Source organism: Nerophis lumbriciformis, linkage group LG10 (assembly GCF_033978685.3).
Source record: "Nerophis lumbriciformis linkage group LG10, RoL_Nlum_v2.1, whole genome shotgun sequence".
Classification (NCBI taxonomy): domain Eukaryota; kingdom Metazoa; phylum Chordata; class Actinopteri; order Syngnathiformes; family Syngnathidae; genus Nerophis; species Nerophis lumbriciformis.
In genome coordinates, this window is record NC_084557.2 from 22402900 (window position 1) to 22423687 (window position 20788).

Below are 20788 nucleotides of genomic sequence, written 5' to 3' on the forward strand. Positions count from 1 at the left end.
AGACGATCAGCTGGCCAGCACAACTGACACCACTCAGAACTTAGACTTACGTTCAATTTTATGTAAACAGTGGTACCTCATTGGTACCGAAGCAATTTTTCCCATAGGAAATAACACAAAAATATTAACTCAGGCTGGTAAAATTTACATGTTATTTCATGTGATTAATCACAAAAATGATCGCATTAATCATGAACACACTTAGATTAATCGTGCAATTTATTTTTATCTTAACCGCTTTACGGTCAGTGATCGGATCAATGCATGTCAGTACAAGAAATGAGTGAGGATACTCAGTGCACATTTCACTCCAAAATACAGCCTGAAAGAACTTTAGATAAAACTGTTAACAAGTTTTGTGCAAATAAATGACACATATTCAAGTAAAAAGTTTGAAAATATTTATGAATGACATTCTGACAACTAAGTAGCATTGGTGAATTAATATTGGGGTCTTTTCTTAAGTTCATTTCAATTAATTGATTAATCAATTAATGATTAATCCAAATTCCAAAATGTGATTAATATGATTAAGACAATTAATTATTTGAAAGCCCTGATAATAACACAAAACAACACAATCTAGTTTTACATCCAGAAAACAATGGGATATGTGTATAAATAAGAAATGAAATGAATGAGCATTTTACATCACTTTTACCTTTTTTGAAGACTCTTGTTGGCAAAGACAGCGATGTGTGGAGAGGGATGATGGGAGGACAAGGCCGCATGGACACTACCTTTTATACTTTGCTACGAGTTCTTTCTTGAATTTTATAGTGTTTCTCAACTTCATTATCAAAGTGCTTTCACTCGCAGCTTTCTCTTTGCAGTGGTGGTCTATTTTGCAGTTGTACTCAACAATAAGGCATTTATGGTGGGATTCTTTGTTTGGGCACCAGATTCCTCATAATGATGCACGGGCTGAAGGATTAATTTGTTGTGCACAATGTTTGTTCGCAGGATGAACAAGACAGTATATGAAACATTTTGACGAAGAACACCAAATCTTACAAGTTTAGCTTGGGAAAACTAATGTACCTCTGTATATATATTGTACTCTTTAATAATGAGGTGGTTTTTCCATTGACGTTTGTTTCAGTCTCAGAGAGTTGTCTTTGGCAGAGGGCAGCAGTGAAGTCAATGACAAAATGGAGTCTCAAGGCTTTACTCTAGATTGCAGGTACCGTTACCCATTCCACCGTCATTGCAAATTCTATTTGGAAAGTTGATAGACTTGTAGTTGTTTGCAATAAAGCGTCAAAACAAAATATGAATAGCCCAACACCTACAGTTTCTGTAACTATTTGTTTTTTGATTGGCCATCTATTGAAAGTTTGACCGTTTTGAAAACAAGTGTCATTTACTATATGGGATGAATAATGTTTAGTGCAACTGCCTCAATTTAAATTGTCTTTGTGTGAAAGACAGGTGCATAGACACCTGTTTGTGCAAAACATGCCACATGTATTGGCTTAGGCCTTAGTTAGCTGCTGAAGGTGCATACATCCCTAAATCAGTAAAAGTCTTCCTCATTGTACTACAATTGTGGCATTTGGGAGAGGAAGAGTGTTTATTGCCAGTGTTACCCTAACTTTACACACTAGAGACACTAACATATTATAAGCACCTGCATGTATGAACTGTGTAAGTTGTTATTTTTATGCTCGTGCATAAAGTTGATAGGTTAGTCTAAAATGCATAATCATTTACTTTGCTGCATTAACATTGTCCCTATTTTGCTTTTGTTCTGTGAATGATTGTTTGTACATGTGGTGTTTGTTTTCTTCATATTGCAAATGTTGCAATGTAAGTATGTTCACTGGGTCAGTCACGCTGAATTTTGTGTAATATAACAAGTAACAATTGTTCATGGAAAACAGTAAATTGGCATTCACGTGTATAGCAATTTTCTACATTCAAGATACTCAAAGTGCTTTGACACTGTTACCTCATTTGCCTACTGATGACGCAACATCAGGAGCAACTGGGGGTTCAGTATTTTGCTCAAGGACAATTTAACATGGTCACATAGGGATTGAGGATGCATCTGGCAACCTTAAAGTCAGGTTCAAATGATAAAAAGTGATGTAAACCTATTATTTCATTATATTTCAGATTTTGACATGAAGAAGGACATAGACACATTGATAGCAGAAGAACGTGCTGAAATCCTTTCCAAATATGACAAGGTGAGAACCGAACAGCCATCTCTGTTGACCAAGCAATGACATGTTGATAAAAAGGTATTTTGTTTAAGTAGTCTGCAGGATCCACACTAAAATCATTACACTCAAGTGTATACTCAGTGTTCTGAAGGTTTTGTTGAATTTCATTTAACTTAATATGTCTGTTTCCTCTTTGATTGAGACTGTGACTCTATATTTTAACACACTTTTTCTTGTCTGATTTTTGTTTTTTGTTCCAGGGCCGGCAAGAGGGTGTCAGTATTGACCCCTGGGAGGATGCTGACTTCAGCATCTATAAGGTCACGGACCGCTTCGGGTTCCTTCAGTAAGTTATCCTACATTATGGGCAAAATTTTTCTTCACGTATTTCAATGATGTAATCACAGTTAATTATTTTCATTTTTTTATCCGATCACCTTCAAGCCTTTTTCTATTGTTAGTCTCTTCTCTGTCATGGCCTCCCCAGGGAACGTACTTATTTTACACATTTTTTTTTTACTATTGAGAACCTAATTGTCTGTATGTGTCAAATTAACACTTAAAATAAAAAGCTTAAAACCCAAGGTAAGCCCGAGGGCTTTGTATAGTGTCTGTCGTCATATTTCATAGTTGATTAATTCAAGCACTGCTACCACCAAGCTGAAGGCTTGTGTATCGTTCATGCATGAATAAATCCCCCTGCCTGTCACGCTCCCCAAGCCTCCACTTTTTAAGAAGCACTAGTTTATGTAATTTTTAGATTATTTTATGTGGTCCCTTTTTCTAAATTTTGTTTGTTCCTCTGTTTTTAGTGAGAAAGAGCTACCTACACCTAGTGTGCTTGAAGAAAAGGTATGTGTTCATTTACAGCTGACCTAATATCCTTTATTTAAATGGCCTACATTACTTAGGCACTGAACACCAAACATGCTCCATTTTTTCTTCCCCAGCAAAAGCAGCAGGAACTTGAGCGTGCGGACAAGTGGCTTAAGATGGTGAAGAACTGGAGCAAGTATAGGAACAGTGAGAAGGTTTGTGATTCCCTCAGTCTAGAGAACTACCCTCAGTCTGCCATTTTGCCAACTACTCTTGTAATAAATTGGTTAAAACAATGCGAACACAATTTGACAAAAAACATACTTCAGATTACCGCAAGATAAAAGTAACCCAGGGTGACTAAAGTGCGGAAGCCAGTCTAATAAATAATCCAGTGTGTATACTGTATAGTTTGTTTGTAGCCAACGGATCTCAAACCGACCAAACCCATCAGTTACAATAGATTATGAACTGATGCCTTGTTTAACGCTGTTAAAGTAGCTGTCTAGGACAGCTTATTATATTCAAGATACGTGTTTCAGTAGAATGGCCATGCAATTGTGTATTTACTTGTCTTGTCCTTGTGTGATGTGTTTCAGTTAGTGAAGCGTGTGTACAAAGGCATCCCCCTCCAGCTCAGAGGCCAGGCTTGGGCATTACTTTTGGACATAGAAAAGGTTAAACAAGATAATGAAGGAAAATATGAGGTATCTATCACAAGTCTTTTACAAATTACCTCCAACCCTCCCCTGACATTTGTGTGTGCTGTATTTTTCTTCAGAAAATGAAGCTGCAGGCTCGTAACTTCTCCACGGAGATCAAACAGATTGACTTAGATGTCAATAGAACCTTCAGGAACCACATCATGTTCAAGGACCGCTTTGGAGTCATGTGAGTCCCTCTCTGATAGACTGCAAATAACATATTGTATCTCAACAGTGAAAATAAGGGTTATGAAATTGGTGTGTTTGTTTTTTCTTCTTATTTTCCAAACATGGTTAAAAAAAAAAAGTGAAGCAAACTCTATCTCAACTCATATGAGGTCTTATTTGTCAGGGTGCGTAAACAGGAAGGTTTGAGAAATGAATAACAACTGCAAAACGAGTCCTTTGTTAAATGACAATTTGAAACTTTTGAAACCAAAATAAAGACATGATAATACCAGTCAACGTGTTAACCAAAGAGGTGTGAAGTAAGTTAACAGTGCCATCTGTTTACTCGAAACCAACAATTGAAGGAAGCTAGGGGGCCGTCTTGATACATTATGTGCATTAAAGGTGCTAGAACCAGTCCAATGTCGGTCAACTCCTAAGCTATCTAATTAAAACATCCAAATGCTAGCTTTGTTACACAGTAGGTGGCAAATCAAATTGGTGAAATATATAGTAATATACCTCAATATTATTTCATTTTATTTTTAGAATAGGGCCAGTAAAAAACGAGCTGCAGCTGGGCTGCAATTTGGACATCCTTATGCAAGTTAGAGATTTGTTTGTTGAATCAGATCAAAGTTGGAACGCTTTCTCACCACAGTTAAACTGCTAGAGTTGAATTATAAAACCATTAAGACAGCACTTAAGGGGAAAGCGTATTTGAGTTGCAATTAAAACATAGCAGAGGGTACCCGAAAATATCATAGCATATTCTGAGCTATCTGTACATTTTGTTTTGTATTCAATTATAACACATACAACACCCCGATGGCCTTCAAAACATTGCCTAAATTAATCCAGAGTTCATTTTTTTAGCCCCCTTAACACGCTGCTAATGTAAGTTTCTTTTGTACCATAATTTAAAATGACACAGCTAAAAACAATATGTAGAGTTCGGTTACTCTTTTTGTTCCCCTTTTCATTGGCAGGTTTGTTCATGATGTCTCTGATAGGGTATATAACCTATAACCTACACAAGCACACTATAGTGTAGTTTCCTCCCCTCTCTATTTTATTAGCCTTCCTGTCAGTGCACGAAGCCCCACAAGGAAGTGGCATTATTCAAAAATGTGCACTGACATCAAGTGCTCACACAGGACAATCAGCCCGACAATGAGACATTAATAATCTTTGATAATATACTGTATCAATCTTAATGCATAGAAAAAAACCCTGAAATAACGTATTAGACCGTTTGTTTGGGGGTTATGGTTATAGGTGTTAGGGCGTTCTGTTTATCCAACTCCCTTCTAAGCTAGGGTGAGTCCAAACAGACCAAAACATAAATCCTGCTTAGTTGCCCACTCTTTCCCTACAAATCAACAACTGTCCCACTCACACATCGACAGCAGCTGCTATTTAAAGCTCCTTTCCTGTCTCAGTCAATGTCTGCAAAACGTGTATATTCACCTTTTGTAGTCCACATTGTATTTGTTAGCACCACGGCCTCAACAACACATGCATTAAATGGTTGCACAGTAGCACACAACTTGGGGGTTACATGGTGATTGCTTTTGAATATTTTAATAAATGGCTAATACATGTGATTCTAACAGGATTTACAATTGTAATAAACAGAAATAAGTAGTGGAAGTGAAGGCCATTACAGTACAGTATAAATGCTAAAAGTCCCTCTGTGGTTTTTTTGGTGAAGGTCTGAATAAGGAACTGAATAAACACAGAAAAGTCCTATGAGACAATAAACCATAGTGCACACTTGACTTTTAAAACAATGAAATCATATTTTAACACATCTTGTGGTATTACGCATTTGCCAAAATTCTGACTATTTGAGGACTTCCAGAAACACCTCCGTGAGGATGCAGCCTAGGGATTGTCAGCCTCTCTAAAGCGATATTCGCCGCTATTTTAATAGGATTTGTGCCGACTGATGGGGTTAATTCAGGGTTATGTTCTTTGAAGATTAATCTAATAGACTTGACTTTACCTTGACTTTTTCATCTGCTCTAAGTGTTGCAAACCAATTATATTCTCCTTTGGTTTCTTCTTCCCTCTGCAGGCAACAGGCACTGTTTCATGTACTAGCAGCTTACTCTGTCTACAACACGGTAAGTGATGCGGCTGTGTTAAAAGACACTAAGGGCACTATTCTTTCATTTTAAGTGAAAAAAGTTTGCAACTGTGCAGATTGTCTCTGCACGTCATTCTCGCCCTTGTCTTAAGTCTGAGACTGCGCGCCTTTATTAAAGATGCGCACTTTGGGTAATGTCAGACCAGTTCTCTGTCAAATCTGGCCTTCTGTGTAGTCTACCGTCGATTTAAGTACTTTTGTTTTTGCGCGTCCTATGAGGCTGGAATAAGTCCAGCACCCCTTGAAGGTGAAACATGATATGGCATGGGAAGTTTGGATTCATTGTACACAACACATAACAAAATAAAATAAACTTTTAGAAAACTATCAAATCTATTCTGATCACTTCAAAAGAGACACCTGGAAACATCTATTGAGTTGAGGATAAAATATATATAATGCCACTCTGTATTAACTATCAAAAATCCAAACGTATATGACTATTTAATAGCAAATACATACATAATGTAGCGTCTATTAAATGATTCAATTGTTGTTTTTTGACAGTTAATATCAACCTGTCACGCTTCCCCACGTAAGCACACAAACACAAAAACACGCACAGAAACACGCACACACTAACTGTCAAGTCCCACTGACGTATGACGACTTCACAAGCTTGTACCGTACTTACTTTACAAACTTTATATTGAACACAACTCTTAACATCACAAATAACACCAGGGTGGTTATAATGACTAGTGAAACAAAGTTTAATCTGCAGATTATTATTCACATCAGCCAGGAAGAAGAAGCTGTTGTAGTGTGCATACACACTATATCACCATGACAACACACGTTCACGTGACAAGCACTGCCTGGATTGATGCGGTCTTATCAAATTTAAAGCATTATCTTTTTCATGAATTTCAATGACGTTCATAAGTGTTTGTAAAACTAAATGTTCCATGATTTTTACGCAACCTAGAAAAAAAGTCTGCCTCATTTGTAATTACCCCGCCTCCTTTCACGTCTGAAGCATTCGTGCCTAAATTACGCGGAGTGGGCGTGTCCGGAAGCTGGACGAGAGGATACGAATAAGAGGAATGTATGTAACTTCAAACTCGTAAAGAAACACTCAAGCGCAAATGGGAGAATAGGGCCATGAGTGCATTATATAGTTTTGTGGAGCTACAGAGCAAACGCTAAAGCACCTTAGTGATGTCTCAGTTGTGGGTGTCCATCAATTGTTTTGTTTTTTTAGTTGTAAAGAACAGAAGTGGCATTGCGTCTGTTCTTGTTCTGTTTGTGAGCTGTATATTTGATGATGGGTGCTTCAATGCAAGTGAAACAATCCAACCACCCATGGACATCATTCACCTACTCAATGTACAGTACACATTAATGCAGTGGTTCTTACTTGTTGTTTCATCAAGTACCACCTCAGAAAAAACTTGGCTCTCCCAAGTACCACCATAATGACCAACATTAAAATACAGCAGCATAATAGGCCTCAGTATTCATTAAAAAACAAGGCAGAGGTATATTTAATACTTTTGGCCACATTACACACAGTAACACTGTATTTGAATATAGGAAAATAAAACACTGTACTTTAAATCAAGTGATTTTTTTTTGGCGTACCACTAAAAAGAGGCCACGTACCACTTGTGGTGTACGTGCCATAAATTTGGGAATCACTGCATTAATGTATCCGTAAAGATTAATTTGTGATGCTTAGTTTATCTCGTCAAAGAGACACTGCTGTCGGTGCTCAGTAGAATATGGCTCACTCGACAATAAAGTACAATAGATAAAGAAGAATGACCTGTACAATGTAAAGTGAGTTGCATTTTTGAGACGACTTGCAACCTCTCTCTCAGCACAACTCTGTTTAACTTACATGTAGAATAGAATGCTAAAAAACCTGTAATTTAAAAAAACCTTTTTATGATGGTGACAGATGACTTTAATTGTAATGAATCATTCTGGACATTTTGAAACGGCAACAAATTGGATGTTGATCAGCATGCGTACTGTACTGTATATTATGTGTTTTTACATGTAACATTTTTACACAGAACATGTCAGTGCTCACAAACAGTCCTAGGTCTGTTTTTCCAATCAGGATGTCTTTGGCACTTCCTGAATGGAAGAGTTGTTGGAGCCATAGGAAATGGGCATGTGCTATTCCCTTTTACCCATTTCCCTTTACTCACAAACTGCTCGTAAGAAACTGGGTCAGTGGGAGAGCACGAGAGTGAAACGGGGAGAGGGAAGTGGTGGTGGTGGGGGGGTGTTTGTCCTTTCGCCTATGTGACAGCAGAGAAGAATGTGGAGAATGTTCTGTAAGCTCAGGGTAATCACATTTACTTTTATCCTTGAAAGGATACTTTGAACGGTCAATTCCAAAGCCCTAATATGGGCAAGGGCACTTTGTCAAGTAACTCACAGTGGATCCAGAATGGGAGAAATTCATTCTGAAAACACGACAGACATAGCAGAAATGACATGTCTGACTAAAGTAAATATTTGAACCACCTTGCTGGAAATGTTTATAATGTCGCAGCGTGTACTGGAGGTCTGTCCACAGCAGACATTCATATGCTTGTCTTAAACCCTGTGTGTACCCCGATAAATTATGAATGATTCCTCTCGTTTCCCACATGAGTTCTACTGTCTCTTCTGCCTTGTTCCCAGGAGGTGAGCTACTGTCAGGGGATGAGTCAAATCGCCGCCATCCTGCTCATGTACCTGAACGAGGAGGACGCCTTTTGGGCTCTGTCGCAGCTCCTCACCAACAGCAAGCATGCCATGCACGGTGAGACAACACATCGGGGAGGCTGACGTCAGCTGGAAAATGTTTGGACTTTGGAGATATGCATAGATATGTATCGTAAATGCACATCTGAAAGAGGGCAGACATTCAGCAATGCTTACTCATGCTCTGTATACCCACTACTAAAAGCTGAGTGGTCAGCATGTTGGCGTGAAGGGTTAGAATCTACACTTGGGCATGTCTGTGTAGGGTTTATACTGTAAGTTCTCCCCATGAGTGTTTGCCAGGTACTTCATGCTAAACATGCTCGTTAGGTTAATTGGAGATTGTAAATCAGGGGTGGGCAAACTTTTTGGCTCAGGCCACATTGGCTTTTGAAATTTGACAAATTTGGGGAGCTCATGACGCATTTTAAAGCATATCATATATGTTGGAACTAAGAGTAGGCTTCTCAAACATGGACTATTTTAATCATCCATCCATCCATTTTCTACTGCTCGTCCCTCTTATAGTACATCTATTTTAAACAATATCATATCAAAGAAACATACAAACGGTATTAAAGGGTTAACACTTACATTCTCTTTCTAGTGGTAGCATTGTTGTTGATCACCCATTTTTGCCAGTGCGTTGAAGTCTAGTATCAGTTTTGTTGTGGCACATCTCAAAACAGATCTTTGCTCAATTCTGTTTAAATATTTGGTAGGCCGGATTAAAGGGACCAACGGGCCGAATGTGGCCCACAGGCCGTAGGTTTCCCACCACTGTTCTAAATTGTCCAAGTGGTCTATAAAGTAGTACCTCAACTTACTAACTTAATTTGGTTCCGTGACGGAGCTCTTAACTCAAAACACTTGTATCTCAAATCAATGTGTCCCGCTGAAATGAATTGAAATAAATGTACTTGCCACTTTAATTAATAAATATTGTATGGAAAACAATACAATAGAATGCACTACAAACAACTAAAGTAGTTTTATGAAGTAATATAAAAATAATGTAAAGCATTAGTGGACATGAGTGGACTTTACGCTATTTCCTGTACCAGCTGCTGTCAAACACACTATCAGCAGCTTTTCCATATTCTCATATTCTCACTGTGTGTTAAACTCATTCTGCTTAAGTATGGTGCAGATGGCTATTTGGAGACACGTTCTGTCATGTTGTTGCAGATTTCTTTCTTTAATTCAATGACGATCATCCCCTTCTTCTTCTCAGCACTGTTCTTCACTCTCACTTTCTTCTTACCCGTGGTTGGAAAACAAAGTTATGTGCTTTAGCGATAAGATACTGCTAGCGAGTAAGACCACATGTTTTCGTCTGAGTTTACGTGGATTACTGTGACATGTGCTATGCCAGATAATGGCAACAAGGCTTATAACTCAAGTTTTTGCTTGCAATTAAAGCATAATAATTAGCTGAGGGACTTAAAACACTCTTAAGGTGGGGCACTTTTAAGTTGAGGTACCCCTGTACTTTGTCTGACAGTGCAATGAACATTTGCTGGGGTTTTTTTCCCGAAATGTGTAACTGACAAAAGAAATAGATGGAAAAATCAAAAATGTCCACCGCGGAAGACGCTGGTTCTCAGGAGAATATGTTCCCAGCGATTAGCTGGCGTATCCCGCCTCGTGGCCAATGGCGTGTGGACAATCAGTATAAAATATGGCTCAAGGATCAGTGTCAATTTTATGACCTCATCTCTGTGGATTTTCACTTCATTTCATTGGAACATCCTTGGAAGAATCTCAACCATCACAAATAAAAGAGGGTTATTTAAAAAAAAAAGAAAAAGTATCACACAAAGAAACCCATGCATGTTACAGAGAGTAATAATAAATGGAGAAGAATATTGTTATAATACATTACTTCACGCATGCCTGTAGGTATAGCTTTTAATCACAAAAGCATTTCTAAAGAATACAATCTTACTCATTCTAGCGTAGTTGGCATAACATACGGTATATTTGATTTTAAATATTATGTCTCCCCCACCCACCATTTATGGTCTGCTGATGTGTGTTTTTCCACTGTGCTAGGTTTCTTCATCCCGGGATTTCCCAAACTGCATCGTTTCCAGGCCCACCATGAGCGGATCCTCTCCAAAATGCTGCCTAAACTGAGGAAGCATCTGGTGAGTGACAGCACTCAAACTAAAGACCATGGTACTTAATTTGCATGTATTTCATGATCATTACAGACTATATCTAAAAATGTTCTCATCATTAACTCCTGCTTCACAGGACAAGGAGCAGATGACTTGTGGGATTTACACCACCAAGTGGTTTCTCCAGTGCTTTATTGACAGAGTGAGTGTTTCGTTTTACTCAGCTGTTAAGCAGCATCTATCGACATTGCTGACATTTGTTACATCATAGCTAGTGATGATATGATGATATAGGTATGTAAATGTAAAAGCTTCCCAATCATATCTATTCTTCAATTGATACAGGGCGGCTATTGACACATCTTTTTTGATTACCTTTTACACACATGTATACTTTAAAAGTAACATTATTTTTGGTCTCTTAATATTACTAGTACTGTGCATACTTATTACCATTAGATTTGTTGTTTTTTGTCCACATATAACGAGAATGTCACTTAGTAAAGCACAGACATACACCAAAACGTAATTTTTTTTTTATCTATTAACCTAGCTACTTCCGTGTTCAAGTCCTTCCATTACACAATTTTGCTTTAGTCGAAACTGTCGAATCGACTGCTGTGAGGAATGTCATTAAAACAATTTCAATTAGCTTTTACTTTACATTGCCTGCAGCAGTAGGTATGGGTTAAACCAGGGGTGTCAAACTGGTTTTCATTGAGGGCCACATCGCAGTTATGGTTGCCCTCAGAGGGCCGCTTTTAACAATGAGTAATATATGAATACACGTGTGTGTGTGTGTGTATATATATATATATATATATATATATATATATATATATATATATATATATATATATATATATATATACATATATATATATATATATATATATATATATATATATATATATATATATATATATATATATATATAAACCGTATTTTTCGGAGTATAAGTCGCACCGGCCGAAAATGCATAATAAAGAAGCCTGGTATGTTAACGTAACATTATGGTAAGAGTCATTCAAATAACTATAACATATACAACATGCTATACGTTTACCAAACAATCTGTCACTCCTAATCTTATACGTCTAGTCTCTTACGTGAATGAGCTAAATAATATTATTTGATATTTTACGGTAATGTGTTAAATAATTTCACACATAAGTCGCTCCTGAGTATAAGTCGCACCCCCGGCCAAACTATGAAAAAAAACTGCGACTTATAGTCCGAAAAATACGGTATACACACATTTTTTACATAAGCTGCAAAAAAAATGGAATGGAGAAATAATACCACTGTTTTTAGCAGTAAAATTCAAGCAACAGAGCTGACAGTTTGTTTGTTTTTTACCGTAAAATCTTGTTGTTTTCATGTTTTTTTGTTTGTTTTGTAATGTTTTAGTGTCTTACTGTATACGGAAAAAAACAGTTGATTTTACGGTAAAAAACTCAGTTGGCGGGATTTAACCGTGAAATCTACTGTCAATTTTACAGTCTACAATTGGATTGATAATTTGTTTTGAAATCAAGCAGATATTGAAGTACAGTGTTTATCTTTATTTTAACAAAAAATATTTTTGGACTACATGATAATATAATATTTAGATTTTGATAATATTGAATTTTAAAAGATAAGCAATTGCATGCAGTACATGATTTTTTATGTCAAAAAGGAAAGAACAAATATATTTAGTAAGAAAAGATTAAGCATTTTATCAACGCATATTATTTCCAGGCTTTCCAGGCCACGTGAAATAATGTGGCGGGCCAGATTTGGCCCCCAGGCCTTGAGTTTGACATATGTGTGTTATACGATACTGAAACATCAATGATTTAAGAAACACAAGGAGTGATACTTGATGTGTGTGTGTCACTTTAAGAAAAAACACATGTGAACGAGACAACGGTTGTACCTTTGACTGCGAAACTAGCTCACAAGTGACAGATCGTACTAAATAAACCAGAGGAATGACCTGCCACGTTTGATATCAGTTTTCATCACCATCCTTCATTGGATGGCTCCGGTATTTAAGCTGCACCCACCCAGAATAAATGAATATGTTTACATATATTAGCTGCACCGGACTTTAAGCTGCAGATGTATACCAGTACGAAAGATTTTGTAAATATTTATTTTCATACCTTAATTGTTTCTAAACAGTGTCTTTAACACAGCAGTAAAATGGATGATCATATAAAACAGAAGTCATCGTCATGGACCCACTATCTGCGGAAGCTAGCTCTCAGCTAAACAAACTTAATAACTTCACGTGAATTTGCAAAACTGAAAACTACAAAAAGAATGCCATTATAAGTTAATAATACTAACACAGACACCTGTAAACGTGTTAGCTTATTCGCTAATGCTAACAACAAACACTCTTGCAGACATCACACATGGGACGCTTTTGTAACTATAAACAGTTTTAGTTATACTGTAAAACTTACAAACGTTTGTTGGAGTGATGAATGAAGAATCCGAGTAGAAATGCTATGGACGGTTATACTTCCGGTACAAGGAACGAAGAAGGAAGTACATGTTCAACCCGCAGCACCTGCAGTGAGCGAACTCGTCCAAAAGATAGCGCCTAACACACCTTTTCAGTGTCTCTGTTTTATAAATATTTGTTGAATTCAAAACATAGTGGAAAAAAATTAGCCGCACTGTTTTATAGGTCGCAGGGTTAAAAGCGTAGGTAAAAAGTTGTGGCTTATAGTCCGAAAAATATTATAAATGAACCTAGGAAAAGGTAAAATCCCGTCAAGCGTGTGATTATTTTGATCGTATATTGCCAAATAATGTACATATTCTTCTTTTCCTATTTAAGATTTGACTAATTGACCAGAATAGCTGTGTTTCACATTCCTTTCGCGGCCTCTTAACTTCACTGTGGGTAAGGTGTTTTTAGGGCAGTGGTTCTTAACCTGGGTTCGATCGTACCCTAGGGGTTTGGTGAGTCAGCCTCAGGGGTTCGGCGGAGGTCAAGACACACCCGACTCATCGTGTAAATAAAAACTTCTCCCTATCGGCGTATTACGGATACGGCAACAGCAGAAGTCACACTGATTTGCAGGTGTGTAATTTGTTGTGAGTTTATGCACTGTGTTGGTTTTGTTCTTTGAACAAGGTGATGTTCATGCACAGTTCATTTTGTGCACCAGTAAAAAAACATAACTTTGTCTTAAATTTGAAAAAAAATAAACATTTTAGTTTTCACTAAAAAGGGTTCGGTGAATGCGCATATGAAACTAGTGGGGTTCGGTACCTCCAACAAGGTTAAGAACCACTGCTTTAGGATGATGTGCAGTGCCATTGCTCCTCCCAACATGGTGTGCATGATGGCATCCAAACAGTTCAATTTGGCTCTCATCAGACTAGAATATATTCAGTTACTGGATTGTCCAGTTAAACTTTGACGTGCTTTTCTTTCCCAGCAATGGGGTCTTGTGTGGTGAGCGTGCATACAGACCATGACGGTGGAGTGCATTGGTACCTGCTAATTCCAGCTCTTTTCGAAGCTCTCCACAGGTGGTCCTTGGCTCTTGGACAACTCTTCTTATCATTCTTTGCACTCCTCTATCAGAAATCTTGCAAGGAGCACTTGATCAAGACAAATTTATGCTGGCATGATCGGCTTTCCACTTCCATATTATGATCCCAACTGTTCTCACTTCAACACTTTGAAGTTTGCATATGCGCCTGGAACCAATGCCATCGTTACATTGGCGATGGTCTTGAGACAGCTCTAACCCAGAGATGTGTCTTGACTCACACCTTTTTGTAGGCCAACCATTAGGACTGAAGCAGCTGATATTCATTTGCACTGACAAGGGGCTGAATTGCTCCTTTTCTTTACGTCTTCAGTACTTTCTCCTTGGGTCCTTTCACATTATTACACACAACTTCATTTCTGAGCTTAGTTCTTCCACTTTCTTCATCTGTATGGATGACTTAGGTTCTTCCCAACATTTGGTGAGATTTTCCTGTCAAAAGCAACTTTGGAAATACATTTAGTGAGAAAAATTGTGACATTTTAAATACTTATTTCAGTCGTTGTAGCGATGTTGTCTGAGACTGAGCCAATCAGTGGCCACGGTAGGGAACTGTGTGATCTGATTGGTTTGGTCTCTAGCGGCCAAGTACCGTACTTTTCGAACTATAAGTCACAGTTTTTTTCATAGTTTGGCCGGGGGTGCGACTTATACTCAGGAGCGACTTATGTGTGAAATTATTAACACATTACCGTAAAATATCAAATAATATTATTTAGCTCATTCACGTAAGAGACTAGACGTATAAGATTTCATGGGATTTAGCGATTAGGAGTGACAGATTGTTTGGTAAACGTATAGCATGTTCTATATGTTATATTTATTTGAATGACTCTTACCATAATATGTTACGTTAACATACCAGGCACGTTCTCAGTTGGTTATTTATGCGTCATATAACGTACACTTATTCAGCCTGTTGTTCACTATTCTTTATTTATTTTCAATTGCCTTTTAAATGTCTATTCTTGGTGTTGGGTTTTATCAAATACATTTCCCCCAAAAATGCGACTTATATATGTTTTTTTCCTTCTTTATTATGTATTTTCGGCCGGTGCGACTTATACTCCGAAAAATACGGTACTGTTGTAATGTTAAAGTTAAAGTACCACTGATAGTCACACACACACTACGTGTGGTGAAATGACCCTCTGCATTTGACCCATCCCCTTGTTCCACCCTCTGGGAGGTGAGGGGAGCAGTGAGCAGCAGCGGTGGCTGCGCTGGGGAATCATTTTTGGTGATTTAACCCCCAATTCCAACCCTTGTGTTGCTGTTTTTACTTCATTCAGCCATTGTTATGTTTGAAAACGCTTCATTCAAAGCAAACATTTTTTAGAGTATGCTTTAAAAAATTTAAAAAATACACAACAAATCTGTAATGTGGTGAAGTGGCAATATTTGAAGCGCAATGTGGCGAGTGACAACTGTACCCTCAAACAATTAAATGACATTGAATTGAATTCAAAATAAATAAAATCTCATTACATTACATGAAATTACATTTTATTACATTAAGGCTCAACTTAAATAGTATAAAAAGTGTTTCACACCACGCTGATGGTCTGAACGACAATATATGTGGAATTGAATTTGTCATTGAGAAACAAGAATCACATTCTTTAAACATTTTTAAAAAGCGTTTTAAGCAAAATGCATTGCTACGTTATGCTTAGTACATTTAGCACACCCTTTATGGTTGAGGAATTCACGTTAGTCGCATCATTTTGGTCTTGACCTCTGGATGTATGATGAGATTATCGCAGATCTTCAAGATGTAACCTCTAAACACATTTGAATAATAGGATATTGAGACTGATTTGGTGGATTTAAAGAGTCCCTTTTTATTTATAAATAAAATTGTAAATGGGTACTTGGTGGGTAGATTTGAAATGTATTGTATTGTACTGTATTTTGTATACCATATGATGATGTATATTTTAACTGTGGGTCCCTGTACATAAGCTGTGTGCTTCTAGGGATGACCTTTTTGCAGAACGGACTTTGATATTAACAAAAGAAACAATAATGTAATAGAACATTATGTCTATCTGTAAATAAATAAAATTAATAGAAAATGATGTCTGTCTGTAAATAAAAAATATATATAAACACGTACACGTTAGTTTAAATGTGCTGTTCTAGACCACTAATGGTAACTAATGTGTATGTTACTATGTAAAAGCGCTTTGTCACTAGAGAAAAGCGCTATATAAATTATAATTCACTTCACTTGACTAAACTTTCTGGTTTAGTGACATACATGATCTTTATTGTGCATCATTCAATTAGCATCCCTTGTCCCAGTTATGTACCTATTTTCATTTGGAATCCATGTTCTTGTTACATAACAGACACCCTTCACCCTCACCCTGCGCCTGTGGGACATCTACATTCTGGAGGGGGACAAGATGCTGAGCGCCATGGCTTACACCACCCTCAAGTTACACAAGAGTGAGTATGCCTCGCTTCGCCGCGGTGTCCTGATGAACACAGGACTGGCACCCTCTAGAGCCCAACATGGCCGCTGTTGCTACACACACCGCACACCGCCTTCTGGTTGGCTGCCTCCTCGCCGCTGGGCTTACATAACACAAGTGGTTGCCGTGGAGAAGAATGAAAAGCTGACTTGTTATTGGCTCGTCTGTCCGACTGTCATGGAAGTGTCTTCTTGAAGGAGACGAGGGTTAATTAGGGTTCTTCTTCCTGGTCCAATCAGAGCGTTTGCTGAGGTTCCAGTTAGAGGACTTGAGGGAGTTTCTTCAGGAGCAGCTGGCTGCTTCCTACTTTCTTCCCGATGACGTGGTGGTGGAGCAGCTGCAAGTCGCCATGGCTGAGCTGCGGAGTAAAAAGTTGGACCAGCCTCCTCCAGGTACACTTTTTTATTTGTTTTGATGTCCTCTTTTGCTGATATCAGTGTTGTGACGATACCAATATTTTAGTACCGGTACTAAAATTATTTCAATACTTTTCGGTACTTTTCTAAATAAATGGGACCACAAAAAATGGCATTATTGGCTTTATTTTAACAACAAATATTAAAGTACATTAAACATATGTTTCTTATTGCAGTTAAGTCCTTAAATAAAATAGTGAACATACTAGACAACTTGTCTTTTAGTAGAAAGTAAACAAACAAAGACTCCTCATTAGTCTGCTGACATATGAAGTAACATATTGTGTCATTTATCATTCTATTATTTTGTCAACATTATTAAGGACAAGTGGTAGAAAATTAATTATTAATCTACTTGTTCATTTACTGTTAATATCTGCTTACTTTCTCTTTTAACATGTTCTATCTACACTTCTGTTAAAATGTAATAATCACTTATTCTTCTGTTGTTTGGATACTTTACATTAGTTTTGGATGATACCACAAATTTGGGTATCAATCCGATACCAAGTACTTCCAGGATCATACATTGGTCATATTCAAAGTCCTCATGTGTCCAGGGACATATTTCCTGAGTTTCTAAACATAATATACATTTTAATAAAACAAAAGATGTTGTGATGTCAAAAAATATCGACGTAATCTTAGTAGTATTGACTAGATACGTGCCTGTACTTGGTATCATTACAGTGGATGTTAGGTGTAGATCCACCAATGGCGTTTGTTAACATTTTGACGCCAGTGAGCTACGGTGTGTAGTGAAGCATGTTTAGCTATTCCTCGTCCTGCAGGGATGATACTTGTAAGAAACATACTTTATTCGTCGCCATGGAGGCGAGGATTAGTGGTTTAGAAGTACTACGGATGGACGTTAGCAATGTCTTAAAAAAGCACCTCTTTCACTGAAACACCTGAGGGTTATTGTTAGTTTTTAAGCCAAAATGCGTCTGTTCTCCCTTTTCTGTCTACACACTGGCTGCTTGTAAGTACTCCGTGTGTGTGTGTGTGCCGCCGAACATGCTCCTCTGCTCATAAACCAGCAATTACATGGCGCGACGATGACGCGGGACCGGTACTTTTCAGAGGCGGTATAGTACTGAAAATGATTCATTAGTATGGCGGTACTATACTAATACCGGTATACCGTACAACCCTAGCTGATACCTTCCCTTTTTTTTCCAGCAAAATCTGAGGAGCTGCCAAAGAAACCGCTCGGCCAAGAGAGGCCGATCCTCCTGCTGCCTCTGCAGCCCGACTCTCCCGTGGAAGTGAAAAGTGATCTGCACAACACACACAGCATCACCTTGTCTCCTTCCACGCCTCAGCAAACAAGAAGCCCCAGCAGTTCCAACACGCCCCCTTTGGCCTCGCCTGACCCCGATGCGGCACACGTGCAAGCCAGCCCTTCTCCCATCATGCCTTGCAGGGCTCCTCCGCTCCCTCCTAAAGCAGTAAAAAAGCGTGCTGGCCAGGAGGAGCCCGTGGACTGGCCACCTCCGTACGAAGCTCCTAGTGTAGACGTCCTCAGCGTGCACGCGGAGGACATGTTGGACCTGCCAGATCTTCCACCTCCACCACCGGTGGACGATGAGCAGAAAGACAGTCCTGCGGTCCAAATTCCTTTCAATCCGCCTCCCCAAGTGTTCCCCAAACCGCACGCATCCCCTCCTCACGCCTTTGCCGCATCAGCAAACTCCTCCCCCAGGCTCCCTCCCCCCAAGCCCACCAAGTTCCCGGTGTCTCTGTTTGTCCCGACATCAGCAGCAGACCGGCGGCCCTCCAACACCTCGCAGTACGACAACCTGTCTGAAGACGACGACCGCGGCCCGGAGAGGCCGCTGGGCTCCACCCCCGAGGAGATTCCCAGCATGCACCTTGGCCCGTCGTCCGCCTATGACCCCGCTCGCTACCCGCTGCCCTCACCTCCCGTGTTCATTCCCCCGTCGCCATCTCCCCTTCTCCCCCTGCGCTGCGCTCTCCCCAGTTTGCCTCAGGAGGCGGAATATGAAGGCGAGGACAGCTGGGTGGGGGACGCCATCATCCCCCCTCCCCCGCCCTGCTTTGCAGACAGACTGTCCCCCGTACAGGGTCACGCCGACGCTTCCCCCTCCGCCTACTGCAAGCCCTTCTCTCGCGGCCCCAGGGACCATTCCGCCTTCCCAGCACCACTTTTGTACACCAGGTCCCCCCCGGGCCATTCCAGGCCTTCTCAGCTGACAGTCGGGGTGCCGGCAGTCCGATCCAGCCCGGACTTTTGCAGAATGCCTCCAGGTGGACAGCAGCTGCCTAAGTCAGTCACCTTTTGAAGACGTGCGGACTGATTACATTGAAATAGGGCCAGTAGATAAGGTTTTTTGTATTATTATTATCAATATGCACACATTTCTATGATCCTTTTGTAAGGTTCACTTCTCTTTCCTGATTGTCAGATTTTTTTGTATCGCGACACATTGAACCGTTCAGCTTTTCTTATTGGTGTGTTGTTCCATAACATCACTTATCCTTTCCAAAAAAGTGTCTTAAAGTGTGTCAATGCTCACATTCGGTCCTTCATTTCACCCCAAGCCTTCGCTCAAATCACTTTCTTTATTTAATTCAACACATTTTGGATTTGATTAAAAAAAAAAAGGCTTTAAAACAGACGTTTGTGATGTCCCCAATGGTTTCATTGTATTGGTTCTTCTATGAAGTAACTACATTTTGTTGGGCTAAAATGAAACCAGGTTGATGATGGAACAAAAATTTACGAACACCATCCCCCTCTTGTGGCCATAACTTAGTAGTTCATTCATAAATAAATCATTTATTGTCTGTTACACTGTCAGTTGATGCATATAGTTATTTTTCACTTTCTTCATACACACATTGATACATAAGAGTAGCTGTCATTTAATGGCTGGGAGTAAAATGAAATGGAATTGAAGCCATATTGGAATTTAAAAATGCCAATGTGAAGCCTGACATTTATCAGGCTTGACAAATTCCACAGAATACTTGCTGCATAAGTGTGGTTGACAGAAAAATCAAACATATCTAAAAGCTATTCCAAAAGTGGACAAAATAACTTTGGTATGCCTGTTACTAGTTTTCCATGATATATTTGCATTAACTGAAAAAAAAAGTCCTTGACGTGTTTAACATTGATTGTTCCAGCAGTTTTTATACCAACTTGTATTTTTACTGAAGTGTTGCTGTTTTGTTCTTTTTGACGCAAAAATAGGATTTTGTTTGTTAAACAATGCTTCAGTTTGTTGACAAACGTTGCATTCATGTATTTATTCAAAGTTCCTTAAGCCTTTCAGTGTGGACTATTACCATGAATGAGACCTCTATTGTTATTGTACTGTGATGTCACAGGTCCAGTTGGCAGCAGACCAAAGCCCCAGTACGTTTATGCCGTCCAATGACAAGCATGCATCTAAGTTGTTTTTTAATCTTCATTTCTGGAAAACACATCCCCAATAAAGACAAACATGTTGAGAGCTAAGATTTTCCTTG

The 20788-nt window shown here is 38.8% G+C and overlaps 1 protein-coding gene across 3 annotated transcripts in view; it reads left to right on the forward strand.

The window, feature by feature from the left end:
• LOC133612529 (USP6 N-terminal-like protein) overlaps positions 1–20777 on the forward strand; it is a 33880-nt gene extending 13103 nt beyond the window's left edge. For 2 of the 3 annotated variants that reach the window (XM_061970007.2, XM_061970008.2), the window contains exons 2-15: positions 1103–1183; positions 2119–2192; positions 2429–2514; positions 2981–3020; positions 3119–3199; positions 3584–3691; positions 3766–3875; positions 5937–5985; positions 8649–8769; positions 10767–10861; positions 10971–11036; positions 16749–16848; positions 17114–17266; positions 18473–20777. In XM_061970007.2, coding sequence (XP_061825991.1) covers positions 2127–2192; positions 2429–2514; positions 2981–3020; positions 3119–3199; positions 3584–3691; positions 3766–3875; positions 5937–5985; positions 8649–8769; positions 10767–10861; positions 10971–11036; positions 16749–16848; positions 17114–17266; positions 18473–19596 — 2199 coding nt within the window. In that variant the 5' untranslated portion in view covers positions 1103–1183; positions 2119–2126 and the 3' untranslated portion in view covers positions 19597–20777. The remainder of the gene's footprint in view (positions 1–1102; positions 1184–2118; positions 2193–2428; positions 2515–2980; positions 3021–3118; positions 3200–3583; positions 3692–3765; positions 3876–5936; positions 5986–8648; positions 8770–10766; positions 10862–10970; positions 11037–16748; positions 16849–17113; positions 17267–18472) is intronic. The other variant, XM_061970006.2, reaches the window with a different exon arrangement.
• The last annotated feature ends 11 nt before the right edge of the window (positions 20778–20788 follow it).